The sequence below is a fragment of the Neolamprologus multifasciatus genome, chromosome 22 (genome assembly GCF_963576455.1).
Source record: "Neolamprologus multifasciatus chromosome 22, fNeoMul1.2, whole genome shotgun sequence".
Classification (NCBI taxonomy): Eukaryota; Metazoa; Chordata; class Actinopteri; order Cichliformes; family Cichlidae; genus Neolamprologus; species Neolamprologus multifasciatus.
Window position 1 is genome coordinate 5,940,316 of NC_140459.1, and position 25,124 is coordinate 5,965,439.

The 25,124-nt window shown below is 39.6% G+C and overlaps 4 protein-coding genes across 4 annotated transcripts; 1 reads left to right on the top strand and 3 right to left on the bottom strand.

The window, feature by feature from the left end:
- Positions 1–3,325: 3,325 nt before the first annotated feature.
- tap2a (transporter associated with antigen processing, subunit type a) lies at positions 3,326–9,743 on the bottom strand. Its single transcript, XM_085147926.1, has 11 exons — positions 9,126–9,743; positions 8,449–8,563; positions 8,228–8,358; positions 7,924–8,129; positions 7,218–7,415; positions 7,001–7,129; positions 6,363–6,551; positions 6,084–6,257; positions 5,491–5,650; positions 5,140–5,276; positions 3,326–3,917 (listed from the first exon to the last, which is right to left on the bottom strand). The coding sequence occupies exons 1-11, from the start codon at positions 9,637–9,639 to the stop codon at positions 3,720–3,722; spliced, it is 2,151 nt and encodes a 716-aa protein (XP_085004052.1). The 5' UTR covers positions 9,640–9,743; the 3' UTR covers positions 3,326–3,719.
- A 1,220-nt stretch (positions 9,744–10,963) lies between these two features.
- Positions 10,964–16,001, bottom strand: psmb9a (proteasome 20S subunit beta 9a). Its single transcript, XM_085147987.1, has 6 exons — positions 15,732–16,001; positions 15,504–15,571; positions 15,185–15,316; positions 12,526–12,655; positions 11,623–11,764; positions 10,964–11,477 (listed from the first exon to the last, which is right to left on the bottom strand). Exons 1-6 carry the CDS (start codon positions 15,780–15,782, stop codon positions 11,350–11,352), a joined length of 651 nt encoding a protein of 216 aa, XP_085004113.1. The 5' UTR covers positions 15,783–16,001; the 3' UTR covers positions 10,964–11,349.
- Positions 16,002–17,195: 1,194 nt separating this feature from the next.
- Positions 17,196–20,504, bottom strand: psmb12 (proteasome 20S subunit beta 12). The gene is made up of 6 exons (XM_085147985.1): positions 20,380–20,504; positions 19,878–19,948; positions 19,152–19,283; positions 18,820–18,949; positions 18,592–18,736; positions 17,196–17,628 (listed from the first exon to the last, which is right to left on the bottom strand). The coding sequence occupies exons 1-6, from the start codon at positions 20,425–20,427 to the stop codon at positions 17,501–17,503; spliced, it is 654 nt and encodes a 217-aa protein (XP_085004111.1). The 5' UTR covers positions 20,428–20,504; the 3' UTR covers positions 17,196–17,500.
- Positions 20,478–24,054, top strand: LOC146492749 (proteasome subunit beta type-7-like). Its single transcript, XM_085147983.1, has 8 exons — positions 20,478–20,585; positions 20,849–20,936; positions 21,346–21,443; positions 21,824–21,964; positions 22,059–22,174; positions 22,419–22,477; positions 22,767–22,918; positions 23,672–24,054. Exons 1-8 carry the CDS (start codon positions 20,524–20,526, stop codon positions 23,781–23,783), a joined length of 828 nt encoding a protein of 275 aa, XP_085004109.1. The 5' UTR covers positions 20,478–20,523; the 3' UTR covers positions 23,784–24,054.
- The last annotated feature ends 1,070 nt before the right edge of the window (positions 24,055–25,124 follow it).

The window sequence follows — 25,124 nt, forward strand, 5'->3', positions numbered from 1 at the left end:
CTCCTGCGATCATCTGGGGAATTTGGGGGATTCCCAGAAGATTGGGGGAGGTTTACCTGATAATAAAACAATACAAAATACCCAACAGTGAAGACATGCAGCTGTTATTACTGCAGGAAAAACTGTAGATCAACATAATTATCAAGAATCATCTTATTTCTCTAAGATCAGTGATGCTTTCAGGTTTAATATAACAGCACGCTCCTCGTGTCTCTTCTAACCCTTTTCTGCTCATTTCTGCTTTGTTCAAACTCACGTTCTCATGTTTCAAGCAACATAAAGCTGCATTGGTGTCATTCTGTTGTGCGTTGTGCTGCATCGGCTGATTTGATGCATTTGATTTAGAGAGAAGTGAGTGTAATGTTATACTGAGTCCAGTCTGTGAGGATGACTCTGCAGAGTCTGTCAGTGCTCTGTGCTGCTGCATAGCAGCAAGCAAAGAGTTTCAGGGACAGAAAATACAATATAAAATAAATAATGTAGAACTTTCTATGATCGTGCACTCCTGACACCATAAAGGGAGAGCTGTTTTCATGACTCAATGGTGGAAACTGTAGAGAGTAAATATTTTCAGGTCAGCCGGCCTTTTGACCCTGATGAAGCTCCAAAGGACACAAGTTTGTTTCTGTACGGTCAACGTGTCCTAGCTGACAGTACAGAAATCAAACCAAACTACAAGCTGTTGATCAAATGCCAAAAATATGAATGTGTACACAGAAAAACATCCATGTAGTTCAATTGTAGTTGTTTGGCCTGCAGACTGGATTAAATAATATCAAATATAGAATCAAACACAAACACAACCTGTCAGGTGACAAATCCACCAAACGTCAAACTCAGTTTGGGTTCATCACACTATGTCTGTTAAATGTGATTTTCAATTATTTTTTTTCTATTCATTATAATAAAATCAATCACCAGGATCATAAATGGCGCCTGATAGCTGTCTGATATTGTTGCCAAACCAATGAACCAGTTCCTGCTAACACAATATTTTCCTGCAGAACGAAGCTCTGTAACTACACGATCAGTTTAGTTGGATAAATGATTGGTTGGTGGTTTTGTACTGGAATAGACAAACAGATTCACTTGGAATAATGATTATGATTAAGAATATGCAATAATGTGCAGCAGTGAAGCATCAGGGTGGAGACAGGAGCTCTGCTGTGTCTGGACATTGGCGATGGAGGCTTTGGGTCTGGGTGGGTCTGCAGGTGGACCCTCTGTGGATCTGACTCCTTGCTCAGACTGGGATCTGTGAGTTTGTGCTTCAGTTCGCATTTTCGATGTGTGGAGGGACGCTGCTGTTAGTGCACATTTTAACATGAGTGTTTTATATTTCTTTTAGATGCATCTTCCAGAAAAGTGACGTCATTGTCCGTGTCAGATTAAACCTCGTCAGCTTTCATAGCACAAAGCAAAAATAAAACCTGTTACACTCGGTCTGCAGCAGCGTTTCAGTGCGTGCCAAAGTAACATCCACATAAACACCAGGAGGAAATATTTAACTGCAGAGCGATTCTGCAGCAACATGATCGATATTGTTCAGTTCAGTTCAACGACTCGCAGATTTGGTGTTTTTGGTCACGAGACTTTGGGCGTGTCTGTGGTTTGGATACCAAAGCATTATGAAATAAAAAGAAAGTGAAAGCATGAAGAGCGGGGACTTTCCACCTCGGCGGTGTGGTGCAGCGTGTGGCGCTGACGTGATTCGGCAAAAGCTTCGAGGCGCAAACACACACACAGAAACACACCCGTGTGTGTACGCTGCAAAAACATATTTATAGGTGCACATTGAGTCTCCACCAAACACACAACTCTTTGTTTTACACCAACGCTATGAGGGGAATCGTCTGTCATTTTACAGCGTGTCTAACTTTATTTGCACTCATCAGCCATTTTGTGACTCAGTGTTCAGTGTCGGCCTAAGATGGCGGATGGAAGTTTGCGCCCTCCTGCCTTCCTAACCTGCAGGCGGTGCAGGATTGTGGATGGGAAACAGCCAAGTTTAGCAATGAGTCACACCTGCAGCAGAAACCTGGGAACTCCAAACTATCAGAGTTTAACCATCGAAGAAAAGTTGTTTTCAGATGGACTGTGACGCGGAGATTTAGGTGAAAATAAAAGACCAAATGTCACTCCTGAACAAGAATATTAACTTCCCCGCTAATGAAAACAAGTTAATCCAATGTTAGGGGAAAATATGGCACCAAGACTAGTGTTACGTTCCCCTGAGGGGTCCAGGCGGTGAGGGGGGAGTAACAAAAAGTGTCAGGAAAAGGAGTCAAGGAGGCAAAAGGGTTAAATTAAATAGTTTATTAAAGTAGCTCAACTAAAAGAGACGGACAAGCCGCTATCACCATTTAAGGAAAACAAACACAACTCAAGCGTTGGTCAATAAAGTAAAAAGTAAGTCAAAAAGAGAGCAGCTCACTAGCTGCAAATACACCAAACGCACTGCTTGCTAGCTGCAAACGCACTGCTTGCTAGCTGCAACCACGCCCACACAGGCACCTTCAGGAGGAGGCCCTGCTGGGGCCGTAACACTAGCTAAAAGTGAAGATGATTAAACTTGTTTTAAACGCCCCGTCGTTAGCAGACACAGCAGTGTTTGAGTTTTCATGTCATCTTTTATAAATCACTCTAACACACCTGAGCTGTTTTAGCTGTGGGCTGCAGTACAAATACAACACGTTCATAAAACTTTAAAGTCACAGCGCTGGTTAAGTTTTAAAGTTCATTAATGATCAAAAGAAACAAATGCTGACCCTGTTTGAGTCACCTGACCTCAGCCGCCATTTTGTCGATTCACAAACTGATGACCAAATGGCGACACGTTGGTTCAGGTGAGCCTGATGTTTGTCGATAGGGGGGGTTGGTGTTTCGCTGTGTTTTGTGTTTATGGCATCAGGCAACTTTCCAGAAACTTCACTGACAGTAAAAACAGGTCTGACACTCGGGGAGTTTCCACCAGCTCGAACAATAAAACCCAACCCTCACTTAGATTTGATGGCGGCATCGAAAATTCTTTCATTTTCATTCTGGGCAAAAAATGCAGTTCGATGGTTCAAAACCAGAGATACCAGAGAGACGATGAACAGGACAGGCACCGATATGTGTCACAAAAGCCTTTAGATTACTACAAGCATGAGTATTAATATAATTTAGATGTTTAGTACAATTAATTATTATTTTTTAATTGTTTTTCCTGCCACAGTAAAGTAACAGGTTACTATTATTTTAATTTCAGCTGCACTGATTTTGTGGCATTTTGAAAATGTGACCATCCATTGGGAAAAATTTATCAAATGGCCGAAGCCATTAAATGTCCCGTGAAAGTTTTTTTAAGTAAATATGGGGAAACAATCCAGCGGATTTCGATGAGTCTGTGATTAATTTTCTGTGATGTTTTTGGAGGGAAATAAAGTAACCTTTGATCTCTCTGATTAACGACAAATGAAGGTTTATGGCTTCATATGTTTGACGTGTTAAACATTTATTCACCTTCATCAAAAGCCAGGAAATGGAACAAGAATATATCATGAAGATACGTATTTAAGAAAAAAATCAAACATATGTATAATTTAATCAAAGTTTTATTACCAAATATATACAAAACAACATATATTCAATATTTACACAACCTCCGTCTCGTTCTCACACATCTGTTTGCAGAGTTTTATACATCAAAGATCAGGACATCGAGCTTCAGCACAAACTCAGTTTCCTTCAGTGAAGAGCTCCTCTCTCAGTTTGTAGTAGCTTCCCTTCATGTCCATCAGCTCCCTGTGAGTCCCTCGCTCTTTAACTTTGCCACCACTCACAACAACGATCTGATCTGCGTTCTCGATGGTCTTCAGCCTGTGAGCGATCACCAGGAGGGTCTGGTTGGGGATGCTAGCGAGAGACTGTTGGATCTGTGCAGAGGCAGAAGGAAAAACATTTATTAGTACCAACTGAGTCTGTTTTTAAGTGAAAGCAGTGTTCATGAACATCAGTAGGAACCTATGCTGTATTCACAGAAGGAAATTAAAAATACACCACTCCCATTATCAGGACATGTTTTAAATAAATTAATAACAAATATTAGTTGACATAACAGAGAGAGAATAAGCTGTTCTGTTAAAGCAATTACTATTTTGTTTTGAAATACATTTATTTTTATACATTCAATGATCCTAAATATGAGGTGTGTTGGGTTTTAATTCTGTGAGTACACTTTGTTTTGTGAAATAAATAAAAGATAAGACTGATTAGCAACAGATCCTTGAAACATAACTAATAATTCATGAAAACACTGGCAATTTCACAGAAACTGTAAATAACCTCTACAGTCTTTCTATGGCAATATATAATTTGTCATGCGTTTTATTATTAAAGTATTTAGAACAATATAATTCACTAATTGTCACTAACAGACATAGATTGTTAACAGAAATACCGCTAAGTTTCCATAAACAATATATAAATCTATGTGCATGTTTTAGTACCATCGAGAGAAAACAAAGCAACTGTAAAGGTTGAAATACCTAAATGGTGAAATACCCGTGTACTCAGAGGTGTGAGGTTTGAAAGTAGCCAATCAGAGAGCGTTATTTCTCCTTAATGCCTCTCCGGCAGTCCAGCATTCCTGCATCATAACAGTTTACCGCGTGTAGCTCTCTCGAGTATTTTGCTGAGTGTTGTCATGTTTTTCATTTTGCTGGGCATATTTAAGGTTTTTTTCACCATATCCAATATTTGTGTTTTGTTTTGTTTTGTTTTTTTCTCAAAATTCGCAGGGGTCACTTTGCTAGAGCACCACTTAAAGCTATAAGTATTTTGGCGTTTAGTAAACACTACGTTGGGGGGGGTCAAAGCACATTAATCTTTGCGTTTTTGAGTGTAAATTTCATTTTTGTGAATCAGACACTGATTATCATGCTGAAAACTAAGTTAAACAAGCAATTTATATTCAGTATCCTAAGGGCAATGTTCCCACTTTAGTTGTTTTTTAGTAAGAACTGTTTTCCTATTTATGGATTCCTGGAGTGGTGAAGCTGTGGACCCTTCACTGTTTAATCTGTAGTATCAGACATGCTTGAGACATAAACCTAGAAGCTTTTGTCTGCTGAGGAAACATTTAAATATGTAAAATACCTTATTTTCACTCTCAGTGTCCAGAGAGCTGGTGATTTCGTCCAGGATGAGGACCTTGGGCTGTCTGACGAGAGCTCGAGCGATGGCGATCCGCTGCCTCTCACTTTTAGCTAACTGACCTCCACCTTCACCCACCTCTTAGAAATGGACAACATCATAAAATCAAAGATTTAGATTCAATATGCAAAATGTAAAAAAAACCAACCCAAAATACAAGAAACATGAATCACACTAACTCTGAAAAAAATGCATTTTTTTATGCACAGAGTCAAGTTTGCTGCAAGATTTGATCAGACATACAAATGCAGGTCTGCATGCAGCCATGTAAAAAAGCCTGTGAGGAGTGTTCACCTGTATCGTAGCCTTTCTCCAGCTGCATGATGAAGTCGTGGGCGTTGGCTTTCATTGCTGCTTCCTTGATTTTATCTAAAGAGCATCCTTTAAGCCCGTATTCAATGTTTTGTCTGATAGTGCCAGAGAACAGCACAGGCTCCTGGTTCACCACAGCAATCTATTGAACACACATAACACCATAACACATTATACATATAGACACATGTGGACTTCTTACATAGATTATTAATATAACAATTCATCTCTTTTGTCTCCCTCCCCTCACTCCCAACCCAGTCTCAAAAATGAGTGTTTCCTTCACCCTGTCACTAAAGTGCGTGCTCATAGGGGTTCATCTGATTGTTGAGCATTGTGTGGTCTCTACCTTACAATATAAAGTGTCTTGAGGCAACTGTTGTTGTGATTTGGTGCTATATTAATTAAACTAAATTGAAACTTGATTTGAATTAGGAATTTACACATTTAATACCATAATTTAATTAAATTTTGTTAAATTTGAACAAAGAGGTAATTTAAAAACAGACAGGAGACTGACGCTCTAATCAAAGAACAGCTTGACTGATCAGGAAAAAGCTCTGATGATGAATCACCTTCTTATGGAGGAACTGGTGATCATAGGATTTTAGTGGTTTTCCATCCAGCTGTATTTCTCCATCCTGAGGCTCGTAGAAACGCTCCAGCAGACTCACACAGGTACTTTTTCCTTCTCCAGACGGACCCACCAGTGCCATCATCTGACCAGGCTTTAGCTCCAATGAAAAGTCCTGAAAAGAGTGATAAGTGTAAGAACAGCAGTGGTTATGGTAACAGAATAAATGGCTAGGACAATCACACCCCCACTAACCAAACCATCTGTCCTGCCATCTCACCTGCAGCACTGTTTTGTTGGGGTTTGCAGGATAGGTGAAGTTGAGACTCCTGAAGCTGATGTGTCCTCTCAGCTGATCAGGTTGGAGTTTTCCGTCTGTGCTGACCAGAGCCTTTCGGTCCAGGTATTCAAACACTTTCCCAGCAGCCCCCACTGAGTTCAGCATGTCACCAAAGATGTAGGTGAGCGTCTGGAAGATTAGAGTCACAAGACATGATTAACAAACATGTTTTAATTTACAGTGTCTATAGGTGCAGTATGTTAAATGCATTCATTTTCTCAGATAACCAGATGTTTTAAAAAGTGTAATATTATATATATTTTAGTCTAGTTTAAAAGCTCTGAACCACTGAAACATCTTAGGTCATCTGATCTCTCTGCCATCTCTGCTGAGGATCACCTAAAAATGTTGTGAGGCTGGTGTAAGGTCTTATGTTCCAACAATAAATATGTGTTTGTATTTAATGCCTTTTACCTTAAGAGTCTACAAATTGTACCTCTTATTTATCAGCAAATGCATAAATGGTGCCACGGGTTGTATGAATTGTCCTGCCAAAAGTAATAAAGTACTTTGGCATGCCAGATGTGAGCCGTGGTTGTATGAAAGTAAATGATAGAGCACAAAGCATTATGGGATACCCTGATGTTGTCTCCAAGATTTGACTGGTACAGGATGAAGGAAACGAGGTTCCCTGTGGTCATCTGTCCTCTCTGAATGAAAAGCCGACCGTAGTATAACACAAAGACCTGCATGACCAGCCCTGTCAGCTGTAGACACACACACACATTGCATGGTGTTAAAACTGTAATACACAATGATCTCTGAGAAACACACAAAAAAACAGTAGCTTCTCACCCTCCGTGCAAGCAGGTAAACAGCCCTGACAGTGGACTGTCGAATGCTGAGCTTGTGTGTGTCCATCAAGCAGTTGTCATAGCGACGGGTTTCGTGTTTTTCTGTGTTAAAGCTCCGTACCACGCGAATACCAGACACGACCTCATTTGCAGCTTCATTTGCCAAAGCCATTGAGTCCTGCATCGCCAAAGACAATCTCTGAGGAAAGCATGAAGGAGAAGGAAATATAGAAATATAGTTAAGTATTATTAATAATTTTGCTCTTGATCACAGGGAACAAGAGTCCTGTGTTATCAACATGAACAAATCAATCATTATAGTGGAAGGAGATATGTTTAGAGTTTAATATTACACATAGGAGAAATCTTTTAGTCTGTAAGACATACACATGCTTTCATCTGAACCAATGTTTCAGAATTTTTCTGGTTTTCTTGTGCAAACCAGCCTTAGATCTATCAGCATGTTGTCAAGTGGTGTGAAAATTTTTATCTCCAGCTCAACATATCAAAAACCAAGGTCATGATTTTGGACTTGAGGAAAAATTCCAGCACACCTGATGCCACAAACATCAAAACTCAAACTGGGATGTGTGAAATCATATGAGTCTCTGGGGAATTATATTGATTCAAGACAGAATTTTGACAATCTGTGAAGAAGTTCTGCAGATCAAATTGTAATTCATTGTCTTCTGTTAACCTGCTTTTACCTGGTAATGTGTGTCATAGATGTTCTGTATGAGGCCGGTGATGGGCGTCTCCATCAGTACGAGAAATGTGAGCTTCCACGAGAGGCTCAACATTAGAGAGATCATGCCCATTGTTTTGATGAATGTCCTCAGCAACACGTTGACATTCAGACACACTGTTCTTCCCATCAGGGTGGTGTCTTTGGACAACCTGGATGTGATTTCACCTGCACGGAGAAAAAAAAAGGTTACTTTGTGCCATCTTCAGTCTATTATGTAACCAACTGTTCATGCTTTGTCCTTTGTGTGCATATGTCAGCCTTACCTGTCTTTATGGTCTCAAAGAATCCAATTTCCTGTTTGGTCAAAGCCCCAAACAGCATAACTTTGATTCGGCATGTAAACGAGTGTATGGCACAAGTCAAGAGACCCCCTCTGCAGCCAGCACTGACAGAACTGATCAATCAAAGAGAAAATCTGTTAGATGTTACCTTTGAGGAACAGACAGAGGATAAATGTGGAGGAAAAACACTGCTTGCCTCATACCTTCCCAGAGAGTAAAGGCCCATGAAAATAAGCGCAGACAGGAAGTCATTCTCCTGGTAATTACTTCCAAGGATGTCAATGACTCTCCCAGTGTAGAAAGGGATGAACATCTCACCTGAGAAGAGACGCACCAGGTGATATATCAATCAGAATCAGAATATTTTATCAATCCCTGAGGAAATTATTTATAATGACATTCATCAGTCCCAGAAAATCCCAAATCGAAAGCACCGCTTTGAAAATTAGATTACAGACCAGCCATTAGATACCAGCTCTTTTGAGGCTGTTTTCCGAAATTGAAATATTAATTCCGGTCTGTCCTTCAAGCTCGGGTCCTCTACCAGAGGCCTGGGAGCTTGAGGGTCCTGCGCAGTATCTTAGCTGTTCCTAGGACTGCGCTCTTCTGGACAGAGATCTCCAATGTTGTTCCTGGGATCTGCTGGAGCCACTCGCCTAGCTTGGGAGTCATTGCACCTAGTGCTCTAATTACTACTGGAACCACTGTTACCTTCACCCTCCACATCTTCTCGAGCTCTTCTCTGAGCCAGAAAGAAGGAACACGAAATGCCGGGGAAGTACCAAGGGCTCAAACTGTACATGTATATATATGTCAGCACTACTGTTATCTTAGCATCACTACCACCTTTGTCAGATCCTAAAATATTAAATCTACTTACAGATGACAGCCAGCGACAGGAACACAAGTCCTCCGAACATCAGGGCATATTCGGGTCTGTACAGCCGGAGGACTCTCATGAAAAGCACTCTCGCCTTCTGTTTCTTCTTTTTACCTTCGACCTCTTCCTCGGTGTCCGGGATGGTGATCTCCCAAAACAGCGCAGCAGCGAGCGAAGCTCCGCTGAACAGCAGCCAGCAGCGCACATCTCCCAGCTGGCCGCACTGGCTCTCCTCTCTGTAAAGCGCGTTGGTCCCGGTCTCAAACACCGAGGGGAGCAGACTGTGCGCTGTTATAAACCGAATCAGCAGCGCTTTGGGAACCCCGAGCGTGAGAAGAGAGACGCCGATATGAGCCAACCAGCGGAGAGCCGCAGAGATCCAGAGACGCGTAAAGTGTCCAAAGACGCTGTGAAACACCGCAAATCCTGACGCGTAAAACAACAAAAGGTCGACAGAAACTGCTAAAATAAAAGCAACGACTTTGCGCATTGTTGTTGCTGTGATCGCTGCCATTTTTCGGCAACACTCGTCCTCAAATGACCTGCTGCGTCGCAGGACCAGAGCGTTAGGGTTAGTTTGCTTTCAGTTTCATTTTCTTACAGGATGAGGGGTTTCCCATAAATCCAAAATACAGAAGGCAACACCAGCTGAAGCAGGGCGATGCAGGCCTGTTAAATAAGTCACCATAATCACTACTGCTGTCCAAACAGACATCACTCTCTTTAAAACTAATACTGTACATTCAGTGTGTGAGACATTATTCCTTAAAAACAGCCTTTAAAGTGATTATTTGCTGAAAGGAGGATTATCATTAAATCTTTCAACAGTTTATATTTCAATTTGAATTTCACAGGACTGCGTCAGACTTGTCATATGTTTGTCATTTTCAGAATCTAATTATGTTCCATGTATTCTCAATACTGGGAAGAATAAACTACTGTTCTTGATCCGTGAAACAACTCTGACTTTTAGTTTTAAGAGAGGGTCTCCCAGGCTAAATACCTCAGACAGTTGCTGTTGCTCCTAGTGTTTATAAATTGTATGTCTACGAACAGGCGTAAGAAACTTCTGGGTTTTATATTAAAGAAAAGTATATTAACTGCATTTCCTCCAGTAAGTCAAGTAGTTAAAAAAGTAATACCAATAAAATTTACTTGGTAGTTAGACAGAATTCATTCTTCAGCCTCATGTGCAAGATTCTCCCTTATTCCGTTTACGACGGTATACAGATTATACTTCTCAAGATCTAGACTATCTAAAATATACCCCAGCATACCTGACCTGTGCAACAGATGCAACACCTCCCCCTGTGATTTAACTGTTTTTTGCCTGCCCGTCACTTCAATTATACTGGACGTTTTACTCTGAAGTGCTCTCTCATGTTTTGAGCGTTACTCTCAAACCATGTCCACTAGTTGCCATTTTTGGTGTTTCTGAGGACGCCACCCTGAACCTTAGTCGTAAGCAACTGGATATTATCACTTTCACTTTACTGCTGGCATGGCGTCGAATTTTGCTGTCCTGGAAAGCTCCTCACCCTCCAGCCCGATCACGTTGGCTGGAAGATGTTATGTTCTTTTTAAAAATGGAGAAAATAAAATTTAGACTCAGAGAAAATGTTAATAAGTTCTCACAGATGTGGCAGCCTTTTATCATTTACTTTAACTCATTGAAAACACTTACAACAGACTAAACTTTTGTACCATGGGGTTCCCTTTTGCTATGGTTTTGGGAGGGAGTTGATTTTTTAATTATTTTTTTGTTTGTTTGTTTTTGTTGTTGTTTTCTGTGCATGGGTTGTTGTTTTTTTGTTTTTCTTCCTTTTTTTTCTTTTCTCTTTCTTTTTTCTGTTTTATTGTTATCATCCGAATTTTAATGGCCTAATTTGTTTTGATATATGTCTTTATATCGGTTGGTACTTGCTGTATTGGGCCTGATATGTCAAATTACATGTGCAAAACTTTATAAATAAAGAGGGGAAAAAATTTACTTGGTAGTTAAATCAAAGACCAAATATTGTAAGCTTAATCTTTGTTATATTTCAAAGTCAATAGTTAAATGTCAACATTAAAATCATACTTTTGATAATAAACAGAAACATGGGACTTATTTTCTTTTATTTAATTATTGGTAAGTGTTGTTCAGTGTTTACATATTACAAGCTGACTTAGTTGACAGGTTTGTCAGAAGTGAGCCACAGCTGCTGTGAGGACAACAAACATGTCACTGATCAAAGAAGGTGGGTAACTGATTTCCTAGAACGACTTTCTCCTCTGTGCCGTGTTTATCGATGGTGACGATGTAGGCCACACCTCCGCTGGAGCCATCACGGTTCATTGCCAAAGACAGAGCTGTGACAAAGAATAAGAGCATCAGTAAGACAGGTGCAGAGAACATGTAAAAAATACTTAAATATTTATAATGAAAAATATTGTCGGTAGTCAAATCAATTTTTTTTTAACAAAAGCCAGAAAAAAAGTGGAATAATATTCTTACTGTTGACAACAAACTGCTGGCACTCCTCCTTTCTCATGCCTCTGCGATACTCAGCATCAACAAACCCGTAAACATACGAGCTGCCAGAGCCGCCGACTGCAAACGGCTGACGTGTCAGGAGCCCTTTTAGAGTTGCAAACACCTGGAGGTCAAAGGGCACAGGAACACAACAAATGTCAAGTGTGTTGGCTTGGTATGTCTTATTAAAAGCATTAAAAAGCAGCTTATATGCTGATATATTACCTCAGAGGGAGTTCAGACACATTATTTTCACATTATTAGCATAAAATTTATCTGTGATCTTTTAATCCGCTGACTTCAGTTTTCAGGCCCCTCATCTGTGGAACCAGCTTCTAGTTTGGATTCAGGAGACAGACTCTCTACTTTTAAGATTAGGCTTCAAACTTTCCTTTTTGTTAAAACATATAGTTAGAGCTGCATCAGGTGACCCTGAATCCTCCCTTAGTTGTGCTGCAATAGGTGTGGGCTGCTGGGGGATTCCCATGATGCATTGAGTAGTTCTTTATCAGTCACCTTTCTCACTCACTATGTATTAACAGACCTCTCTGCATTGAATCATATCTGTTATTAATCTCTGTCTCTCTTCCACAGCATGTCTTTATCCTGTCTTCCTTCTCTCACCCCAACCAGACGCAGCAGATGGCCCCGCCCCTCCCTGAGCCTGGTTCTGCCGGAGTTTTCTTCCTGTTAAAAGGCAGTTTTTCCTTCCCACTGTTGCCAAAGTCATAGCAGGTCATATGATTGTTGGGGTTTTTCTGTATTGTAGGGTTTACCTTACAATTTAAACTGCCTTGGGGTAACCGTTGTTGTGATTTGGTGCTATATAAATAAAATGAATTGAATTCTTCCTTTTACATTGTAGCTAAAAATGTGTTTACCAACCTGCCCTCCATCTCGTCTGTCCCAGCCGGCCACAATCAGGTGTGCTGAGAGCTCCTCTTTGTATTTGTATGAAATGTTCTTCACCAATGTAGCAGCTGAGCGAACCTGAGGATCCTCACCTATCTCAACACTGACAGAAGACAAACTAAAGTTAAATACATCATGAAACTGCAGCAGAAAGTGCAGACCCAAGTTAACTCTCCTTGCTATCTAAAGCAGGAAAACACATCTGGAAATGAATAAATGAGGCTAAATGTGAGGTGCTTGAATAATAAAATCTAATTAGGCCACAGAGATAGTTTGATGTGTTTCACGGAGCACTGCACAGGCACTCTGACATACTCCCACTCCCTGGACCACAGTGTGATCGTACCTGTCTTTGGGACTGAGCAATCAGAAAAAATGTTGAGGGATTGCACTTGCTATGACTGAAATATGGTGAAATCTCAGTTTACTGTGTAGAAAAACTTCACAGTAAACTGTGTGTTGAATATTGAGCTGCATATTACTCTTTTACTCTGTTTGAATCAAATTTGAGTCAGCACAATGTTTGTTTTCCTTCATCAGCTGATGCATGTCATCTGTGGCTAATCAATGGTTCCAGAACACCCTGTGGTCACCACCGTACCACTTGCCGAACATGCTACTGCATGTTCAGCTCTGATCTTTACCACCTCACACCACAATACCTGCATTCATTTAAAAAAAAACAAACATTTTTGTTTTTGTTTTTCTCTCCTTTATTAATTTTAGTGAACAGGAAACAGGAAAGCAAGTAAAAAGCGAGCATGGAAATCATGGACCAAAGAACCTCAGCCCAGACCGCCACATTTGGCCCTGTGGCATGTGGGTGCCCCAGTAGTGGTCCTAGCCTGTTTGGCGCCCTGGGCGAACACCCCCTCTGGCGCCCCCCCCCCCCCCTCCTCACACACGAAGAGAGAGACGAAGTATGCATTGTATGCAAAGGTTGTATGCAAACGGCTACTAAACAGACATCATAATTCGTCATACAATGAGAACAGGACAAATCAACAATTGACACTGACTAATTAATATTATATTATTGTATATATTGTTTGGAGTTTAGTCTGTTACTGTTACTATTTTTTACCATTTCTTCTTGGAGGAACTGTAACCCACATAATTTCCTTAGGGATTAGGAAAGTATCCTGATTCTTAATGTTTTAGGATACATGACCTGCCATTATCCAATGACACATCTGCTTACCTGTGTCTTTTGCTCGTTCCTCCTTGTAGGAGCCATAATTAAATGTATTGAATTTTAATGATCACTCGATTTTCATTTGTTTGGTTGCTATGGTGATGTGTAACGGGAGTCACGTGGGTGCTAGCGGCGACATTAAGAGGGCGTTGTCAGTCTGTCATTCACTGGTTTGATTTTGACAGAGAGGAGGGCTGGGTAGCCGTAGTTTTTGTTGACCGCAGCACAACGAGTTTCCCCTTGTTGCATTAGAGCCTGTGATGTTTTAAGAGTTTGAATCGCGAGCCGATCACATTGCTCTGTAAACTTTTCAAGCACTTTAATAAACAAGCAAGCAATTCCACCTCTCGCATTACTGCGTAAAGTTGAGAGGCAAATAGACAGGCTCAGTCCCCGGCCTCTAGCGACTGTGGAAGTCGCTACACTCCTCTTCTTCTTTTCTCATTTAAAAAATGAGAAAAGAAGTTTAAAAACGGGTTGTGTGTGAGACTTTAGATCAACAAAATATAAAATATACATTTTAAATTGTTATTGATCCCTTTACCCCTGGTCCTAAAGTGTATATTTATTTTCTTACTCTTCTTATATATATTGTTTGTTTACTTGCACTGTTGTAACTGGAGCCTCGTCGTCTCGTCTTTCTACATACTGGACTGTATGTAGCGGAGATGACAATAAAGTTTACTTTGACTTCAGCAGCGAGCAAGCGCACCGAGGGCTCTCGCGCTCACTTTTCGTGTATAGAATTTTGAAAAAACATCGGTGCAAATTATAAGTCTGTATCATGATGTCTGGTGTTTTCGTGTTTGTTGGTTTGTTTGTAATTTGTTTTATTTTGCGAGTTGGTAATTTTTGCTGCTCCAGCCAGCCAGAGAATCCCCCGCCGCCCCGCCCTCTCCTCCCTGTGCCGCAAGCAGCAGGCGCACCTCGCAAACGGAGGGCGCCCTTACTCCCAGCAAATGGGCGGTAGAAAACCAATGCCATTCCCAATATGCGCTGGCATGATGTCGGGGCAGCATGAGAACGAGCCGCGATGCCGCCCCCACCACGATGCCGCCCCGGGCAACCGCCCCTGTCGCCCGTATCTAAAACCGCTACTGGGGTGCCCGCTCAACCCCTCAGCCAAAGTACCCCACCCCATTCATTTTAGATCTATGCTCCTTCTTTTCATGTGAGATTTTGATTAATTGGAGTGTTCAACTTGTTTAAGCTTCTTTTATGCAGTAATTTAGAAACTTTTGGAAAAAATAAATTATTTTGTATTGTAATAAAACATATCTAGTGGGAAGTGTGTCACCTTAACATCCAAGCTTGAGGAGTATTCTAACTTCCATGTGAGATGAGGAATGCACAATGTAGTACATTATTATACATAATAAATTATATCCTAATTTATGACAGGATCACAGTGTCCTAGTCCTTCTTTCACGAGTTTACCTGTGCACATCCAGCTGATAGTTGACTATCTCAGCGATGGTCTGAGCGTCTGCTGCAGATCCTGACAGAGCACAGTAGATCTTATCATGGAGGGGAGACAGTTTGTTCATCACCCTGTTCACCACCGAGTCTCTGCGTGGAGGATGAAGGGAGAGAATGTAACCGTGTTTAAGGGACTAGAAGCACATATGGCGAACATTTTAGATGTTTTAAAACAAAAATCATTCATGTCATGATAGAAAGTCAAGTTGAGTTATGTTGCACATTTAAGCACACACGCTAGTGTTATGTCTGCAATTATGATGGAATGGAAACTTACCCAGCAGACACTCGGGAGTCAGACCCCAGCACGACCCCACCATCATACTCTATGGCGATAATGGTTGTCTGCAAACAATGACACACAGTGACAGCAGCTGTGTTCAGGATTCATTCCGATAAACCTGCAGCGGTAATTTCCGCGTTTGTGCCACGAGGTCAGAAACCGTGCAGCGCTGTAACAGTTCACCAAGTTTCTTATAGACATGAAAGAAAATTCGGTACTTACTCCTGTTTTCACCTCCTCGGACAGCCACTCTGGTCCCGTTTCTTCAAACATGATAATGAACTGCAGAGACTCCGGTAACAACACACGGACAGTGGAGGTGACTCCTAACGTAAACCGAAGCCTTCAGTCGAGCAGCTCCGGTTTAATTTTACTTTTTAAGGTTTTAAAACCTTCTGCGAAGCTCTTTGTTTTCAGTCTGATTAATCAAATCGGTTCTACAGTCAGGTTTTAGACGGACGCCATGTTTTCCTGAATAAATTTGAAACTGAAAGTTAAATCGTTCAAACTCTGCAGCGTCACAGGCTGTAATTCAATCAGCTGAGCTTCACTGTACATAATGAATACATCTATAAGTGTTCAGTTAAAGAGGACAGAAAATAAAGCCTGGTAACAATAACATTATTGACAGAACACAAAATGTAAACAGGTGACAACTTAAAGGAAAATATAGAACAAGTACACATGCTTTCATACAATTAGCAATAAATCACGTGCTGAGGCACTTATGAAAGCAAGCATGCCCAGCTGTTTCTGTCTGAGTCCTGTGGATTTTTGTGACTTTTATTTCATTAGGACACAGATGGCTTCACTCTTAATAACAGCTGGATGGTGTTCAATCGCTTAACAGTGAGGTGACATCTACTTTTAAATCTATTAGAAGGACGTCATTAAAAAGTTTACAAACCAAAACTTATATGAAATTTAGACAACCAATAATGTAATGAACTTGATCAGACCGCAATCTACTGACGTCCATCCTCTGTGGGATAGTCTTCCCAGAGAGAGTCTGTCACAGATGTCACAGACAGCCATTCACGCTCACACCTATGGGCAATTTAGATTCACCAATTGACCTATCCCCACTAACTGCATGTGTTTGGATTGTGGGAGGAAGCCAGAGTACCCACACAAATACAGGGAGAACATGCAGAAAGGCTAGATGGTGGATTCAAACCATAACCTTCTTGCTGTGCAGCAGTGGTAACCACTATGCCAGTCTGCTGATGTTCCATATGGGAAGGATTTTAAAAGTACAAGTCTTGGTCTGCAGAGATGTTGGAAAAAGTGAAGAGTCACCATGTTTTCACGATGAGAATCACACAGGCAAGAACCTAATTCTCCCACAAAGAGGGGATTCATTGGCTCTGCTTCCATCGTTATGTTGTGATATTTTCATTACATTAGGGTGGTCAGTAGTGATGGGAGGGGTCTCTTCCAGGGCGACGATACTCCCATCGATAGGACCTGAGTGGTCACCAAACAATTTACTGAAAATAAAAATGATGTGAATCATATCCCAAGAACTGGACTGTGTTCATGTTAATTATTTCATCATATGATTATCAAACATCTAACAATAAAAAAAATCCTTAAGAGGAAAGGCGCTCCATTTCTTCAGCAGAGTTTAAAAACTGTAAATCTCTTTAATTTGTCTAAAAAATAAAACAAAAGCTTTTGAAAATGTTATATTTTTTATTCATTTTAATTTTCAATTTTGCACATAAAAACACAAAAACATGTAATTTGGTCACAAAACAGAACAGACAGATGAATTCTGTATAAATGAGCCTGCTTATGATTTCATAAGAAGACTCAGTTTTTACGGCAGTGTTTTTGTGGTTCACAGGTTGAATGTTAACTTGTGTTTCGTGTGTCTGACTTTGTTACATCCTGATCCTAAACAGACCAGACAGGTTAAACAAGTCCAGCTTTGAAACAACTACTCTGCGATTTCATTGGTGGTTTGATGGCAGGAGGAAGGAAGCAAGTCACTCATCATGGAACTTGGGCAGTTTGTCACCAGGTACAACCACATGCTCCACCCCCTTTTCGGTTATCACCACCAGGTGAGCGACACCCCCGCTGACGTTGTCTCTGCCCATGGCCAGAGCAAGAGCTGTGAGCAGGGAGGGATGAAGCAGAGAGAGGCAGAGGAGGAGAAAAGAAAGAAGGAAAAAACAGTTAAGCTGAACAAGCAGAGACAGTTTATAAATCAGCCACGAACAATAATTTCTATATATAAGACCTTATTCCCACATCTACAGTGTTACAATGATTGCCTAACACCATTATAAAGTATTATCCTAAACTCCTGTTATGACGATTTCTCCTCTGCTGTGATGATGACCTAAACTGATTTGAGAATATTTTGTTTCCTGGGCTGTAACCGTGACCCCTGACTATTATCTTTAATCTCTATCCGTAGATTTATGGTTATATTATGCTAAGAGATGGGAGAATGTGAAATTACCTACAGTATTCTGTGAAACTAAATATATTTGCGAAAAAAAACCCATATAATTCAATTAAACAAGACCAGATTCAGTGTCCAAAGTGATCAAACTTTCAACATATTTGAATTAATAAATTGTTCGTATAATTCTGTAGGTTGTGATTGAAAAAAGTGCATAGCTTATAGATAATATTAGTACAAATATGAAATAATGTTTTGTAGAGGTTGTCACTGAGACAGTGACTTTTTAATGTAGTGAAATCATGTAGCGTGTCACTACTCTAAGCTCCACCACCATTAATAAAAGAGGGAAGGAAGTACATCACAGTGATAAAGCTGTAGCTGCACACTGGTGTATGCTACTTAGTGTTTGCATCATCAGCACAGCTCTCTGTATGTTTTTTCTTTTGCTAATGACTCTGATTGGCTGTGGCACTTTTTGTCCCAGGGTCAGGATGTTGTTGGTCTCAGGACATCACTTGGAAAATCATCATGTTACATATTTCTTAATTTTAATAGAAAAATCATAATTTTCTGTAAATCCATTTTGTAAATTTTCATATAAACACTGTGAAAAATCAGGTTGTTAAAGTGTGTAAACATGCATTAATAAAAAATAATTCATACCGTTAGTGGCAAACTGCAGGCATTCCTCTTTGGTCATGTTGGGTTTGTATTTAGCGTCAACATAACCGTATATATATGTGCTGCCTGAGCCACCAATAGTAACCTGCTGACTGATCAACATCCCGCCCAGAGACACCACGTACACCTGAAGAGAGAAGGTGCAGTTACACACAGCAGAGTGGACTCACTGTCATCATCACTGTTTATATCTTCAAAGTGATCTCTTACCTGTGGTCCGTTCTTCTTGTCCCAGCCTGCTGTGAGGAAGCCGGCCTGCAGCTCGTCTTTGTTTTTGTAGCACAAATCCTTCAGCACAGATGCTGCTGCGATCACCTGAGGAGGACTCTCCATCTGGACACTGCAGGAGGTGACAAGAGGAGCACGCCAGACTTTACTTATTTTAAATTTATGTAGGTGAAGAATCAACTACGTTATGTATGAGAGAAGAAGGGTGATGGAGGAGTAAAAAAAAAGTTTAAAAATGATGCAGTAGGATTAATAAAACATACTTCTGTGTGTGGTGTACATGATTTTTCTGTGCAGACATGTGAAAGACATACCTGTGGAAGGACAGGTGGAACTTTGCAGACTTGATGACGGCCTGAGCGTCTGCGAGTGAACCGGCCATGCAGCAGAAGATCCGGTCGTGGACCTGAATCACCTTGTTGATGGTCTTAGATGAAACATATTCTCTGGAGAAGAAGCGAGAATGAATGTTTGAGCCACATAAATGATCATTTTTTGCTGATATTCTTTGTGATTTGTGATGGTTTCTTGTATGATTAGATTTTGGTTAATTTGGTAACATCTTAATAATTGGTCAAATGGAGAGTGATTTTGAATGTTAAAATTAGGCGATGGATAGCAGAGTGACACTTTTTTTAAAGTAGTTATATGTAGTTATTTTTAAGTTCTGTTATTGAAGTTTAAAATGAAATAAATAAAAATTGTTGATGACAAAAAAAAGGGTTTTTTTTGGATATGTTTTTGTTATGTTGTGTTTTAAACACAATTAAAAAATTATTTATTTCAATAACATCTCAGAGGAGTCAGCATGCCCAAACAGAGGATCTCAGTGACTCTTAGTTTGTTCCTGAAATCAGTACAATGGACAAAGGCACAGAAAGATTTCGGTAAGGAATGTTAAATCTGTGGTTATAAGTGAAATCTTAAAACTCATTTGCAGTCAGATCATGGTCATCTTTTTGTCTGTTTGCCTCATCATAAAGGTAACTAAACAGTCGCTCTGTTGTATTAAAGGATAACAATAAAGGCAGCTTCCTCACCCTCCCATTGAAGCCCTGGAGTCTGACCCGATAACGACCCCTCCATCAAAAATAGCAGCCAGGATGGTGGTCTGAGGGAGGAGAGAGGGACTGATGGTTTTCAGGACAGAATAAATATAAAACCCAAAACAAGATAAACATAACACAGAATCACAGGCAAGCTTTTCTCAGAGTTTTCTGTTCATTCGTCCACGCTATGAATTGTGGGATTTTGAGTTCTGAGAAGGGGTTTAGGTTGTTCATTGAAAACGAAAGTAAAGCCGATCGTTTGGTTTTTTAGAAACTTGAAAAAATAAAACTCGTTTAGAGCTTGTAAAATAACTTTTACTGATTATGAAACATCAGCTGGATTAGATTTCATTTTGTTTTAGGTTCGTGTTTAGGCGAACGCATCACCTGTTCAAACACGATATCGGCTAGAGTTTAAACCTCTAAATTTTACATATAATGACTTCTGTGTTTCATCTTTAGATAAAAAACACTCTGGTGCAGGTTTACTTACCCCAGTGCTGACTCCTTTGACTCGTGAGTCCGTGCAGTGTTTCTCCATTTTCACTCCAGGATCGAAAGAGAGGAAGGAGCTGACGCTCTGAACAGCGACCTCAGGCGCACCGAGACGCGCAGAGGAGCCGCACTCACCTCCACAATGGCGCTAGCAAATATCTTCGAAACTCCCGCACCTGGCTTTAACTTCGACAACGCGGGAAGGTAAGAGCTTCTTTTAATGTTCTCAGAGCTGCAGATTGAATCAGTGACGACAGAAATCAAATGAAACCGTCGGTTAGACCGAACTTTTATCCAGATCAAAAACGAAACTAACTTTTCCTGCTTTTATATCAGATTAATCAGTGAGACAATGAAAATATCCGTGTAATTATAACTGTTATTACACTACGTTGGCACTGATTAGTTGTCTTACACACAAACACACCACCTGCCTGCACCCCCTCACCTCTCTCTCCTCCTTAAAGAAACGCTGCATTAAAGGGTCTCTTTGATGGAGGAAACACTCCCAAACCTATGAAAACAGGCACCACCATCGCAGGAGTGGTGTTCAAGGTGAGTATTACACTGCTCTGATAGAAGTATGAATGGATAAAATAGTCTTTTTAGTCCTTGAGTCATCACTGCCACACAAAACTCCACGAGTTTCTTTTATTTATTGAAATCAAAGTTTCTCTTGAATTAATGCAATAATCTTAGCATCAGAAAAACAAACAAAAGGCACTTACACTAATAACAGAATGAGCACTAATAATAAACCTCTGCCTTGACTCTCACTTGATGCACATAAGTGTTTGCATAAAACTAGTTTAAAATGTTAAAAATCCCACAGACTGAAATAGAATCGTAAACTTTGTGGATTTTTAAGTCTCTTTAAACTTTTAAGAAAATTGAGCAGCAATGTATAAAGTTCACAGCTGTAATTAAATAAAACTGTGTCATAAAACCTGATTTGTTTCTGCAGGATGGAGTGGTGCTGGGTGCAGATACCAGAGCCACATCCGATGAAGTGGTGGCTGATAAAATGTGTGCCAAGATCCATTACATCTCTCCAAATATATAGTAAGTGTTGTTAGAGGAGAAATACTTCAATACTCTTACAACTTTCAGTCTGTACTGTTCAGTGTGATTCTGCATATTTTGTCATTTTAGTAAAATGTAGCATATTTAATTTATAGCTGCATACTTTTCATCTTAACTTAAGAGATGACATACTTGAGACCAATACACATGATGACATAATGTAATGGGATAGTGATGGTGAACAATAAGGGTTTTGTTTTGTTTTTAAATAATAATGGTTTTCTGTGCTTCTTGAAGCAGAATTTTCCAATTTTCCTCTTTTTCCTCTTCCTTTATCTTTTCCCTCTGGCTTATCAAATTTTTTTGTTTTCGTTTTTTGTTTCTCATGATCTCTACATTCTCTTTGTTTGTGTCTGTAGTTGTTGTGGAGCCGGTACAGCAGCAGATACAGAGAAGACCACCGACCTCCTCTCGTCCAACCTCACCATCTATTCTCTGAACAGTGGGAGGAACCCTCGCGTTGTCATGGCCGTCAACATACTGCAGGACATGCTTTACAGGTGAGTGTTGCACACACTCAGGTGCATGTATCTTGAGATGTTTGGATCATTAGATGTGGTCTGTGGTGTTAGTCAAACATGTTTCATTTCTCAGGTATCACGGTCAGATTGGTGCTAATCTTATTCTGGGAGGAGTGGATTGTACTGGAAACCACCTGTACACTGTGGGGCCGTACGGGAGTGTAAATAAGGTTCCTTACCTTTCAATGGGTATGTGATATAACTGCTTTTAATAACAATAGGATATTATCTTTTATTGGAGTTTTGGTTGGCATTTCTGTGATTCTTTTTTCTCAGCTGTCAGAACATGTTTTAGTTTATGAGAAAATATCAGAGATAATGACTCTGTTAACAAATATAAATGACATTTTAATGTGCTGTAGGATCTGTATTTGATTCATTCTCAGACTGCATACACTCTGTGTTCAGCTGACTTTATGATGTGTTCATGCAGGATCTGGAGATCTGGCTGCTCTTGGGATTTTAGAGGATGGATTCAAACCTGACTTAGAGGTACGTCAGTTGACAGAAACTGTTTTTTGTGCAGTAAAATGATATGTAGTTATTTAAACCTTTATAGAAACTTATTTTAATTAGTGTTCATCTTAAATTGAAAAATTGGAGGGTGGCAGGGCTATCAGAACTAAACCTTCTCTAAATTAATCAAACAGCGGATTAAATGGTTGTTTCTGTTACCAAACGGAAAAGAGGAAAGAGTGCGTAAGATGAATGCTTCTGTGTTCTTCTGCTTGATGTCATCTCTTTTTGCTCCTGTTTCATTCTGACTTCTGTCCTCTCTCAGCTGGAGCCGGCAAAGGAGCTGGTACGAGCTGCTATTCAAGCAGGCATCATGAACGACCTCGGCTCAGGCAACAACATCGACATTTGTGTCATCACCAAACAAGGAGTGGACTACATCAGACCGTACCGGGAGTCACAGTACAAAGACAACAGGCATGCATATAACCAGTCATAGTTTGTGTGGATGCAGACTCAAAGATAGACTTAAAAAACAGAAAACAAATTCTAAAAATCCAAATAGGGACAACACAATGGTGGACAAACAGTACAACACAAAGAGTAGTGCAAAGTAAAAGTTTATCACGATGGTAATTAGGTAAATTGGAAACACTAGCATGCATGGCTGAAACTAATCAGGGATAACAAGACTAAACTAAATACAACACACATGAAACAAGAAACTATCAAAGAAAAACAGGAAGTAACTGCATGGGAATATTTAACACGAAAATGGAGACTAAACAGACATGGGAACCACAGGAGAGCAGGAAAACTGAAACTCAGCAGATTAATTATAAACAATAACTATAATTACAAATCACTTAAGAAAACACAAACAAAACTGAAAATGAAGTAATGGAAAGCAAAGGTAATTCAAAAAAGTGAAAAACAAGAAAGCTTTTCAATTGTTCAACTTATCACTTAAAAAATAAAACATATTTTTGCTCACGTTGTTTCTCTGGAATGGTTTCGAAGACGGATGTTTACATGTAATTTTTGAGAAGTTCTTCACTCATGTTTCGTCCTCATTCACTCTTATCTAACCTTAGTAAAACACTTTGTATGCTGTTTTGGACTAAGATCCACTAACTCTGATTTTGATATGCTAGAAGTTTTAAAATCTGCTTTGAATGCACATTGTAAATTCTCAGATTTTAATGTTTTATCCATGTACCTTTGTCCCAGGAAAATGAAGTATAAATATCGTCCAGGCACAACAACGGTCCTGACAAAGGAAGTAGTCCCTTTAAAGCTGGAAGTTGTGCAGGAGACTGTGCAGAAGATGGAGACGACCTGAACTACAACACATGACCAACACATACACACCATCTTTGTTTTCAGTAAATCATGTTCGAATCGTGTTTCTAAAAAAAAATAAATAAATAGAAAAACATCTCTGAATTTTTTTTTCATCATGATTTTTGCTGCTTCAGCATGATGTGGTCTAATAAACAAGCTGTAATACTGTGGGTTTTATAAACATAGAGGATGCTGCTGGCCATATAGAGAAGATATTTTTACAATATTGAATAATCTTTGAAACACTGAATAAAACCCGATTTACATGACCTTTGTTGCCTTTTTTCATTACACGTTTTATAATTACTTATTTACCCTCTTTAGTCAAGTCAGTTGACTCGCTTTTATTTATGATAGCAAACCCCTGCCCTACGTTTAGGAGACAGAAAACATATGATATAGTGCTATGATATATTATATTCTGATACATGATTCTAATCAGACAATTCATTTGGTGCTCAATTGAACTATGTAAAAACATATCGGGTGCCAGAATGCATGACCATATGACTCCAGTTTTAACCAAGTTGCACTGGCTCCCTGTGAAATTTCGCATTGATTTTAAAATTCTTTTATTCACTTATAAAATCTTAAATAACACTGCCCCTAGCTATTTAACAGATCTTCCTCATTTGTATAACCCTGTAAAAGCACTAAGATCTTCTAACCAGATGCTCTTAATGCAACCTAAGTCTAGGTTGAAAACCAATGGCGACCGTGCCTTTGCTATTGTAGCTCCTAGACTGTGGAACAACCTCCCTATTTCCATTCGCTCTTCTGAGACTGTTCAGTCTTTTAAATCTCGTTTAAAGACCCATCTTTTTACTCTGGCTTTGATGTAAGATAGTTTGATTATCATTTGGTTGGTTTCTATGTTTGTCTCGTCTTGCGTTGTATTTGTCTTAATTTAATTTAATTTAATTTAATTTAATTTAATTTAATTTAATTTAATTTAATTTAATTTAATTTAAATTTTTTTAATTTGTGAAGCACTTTGATCAAAACTGTTGTTTTTAAATGTGCTATATAAATACATTTTGATTGATTGATTGATTGATATCTGACTGGAGGACTTGTATAGAATATTTATGTAATCCATATAGATAGTGGCACTTACAGTGTCCTAGGCAATGTTTATGCAAAGTGTCATCAAGATTGGTGCACTTGTCGAGGAAGAGATAGGGAACATGTATACATACAAACGCTATGATGATTATAGCATAATTGCATATTTAAAACAACAAGAATTGAATTAAAGCACTTTCATTTACTTTCCAGGTTTCACAAAACTTGGTTACAAAACTCACGTAAACAAGAAACAAACCTCCGCCAAGGCATC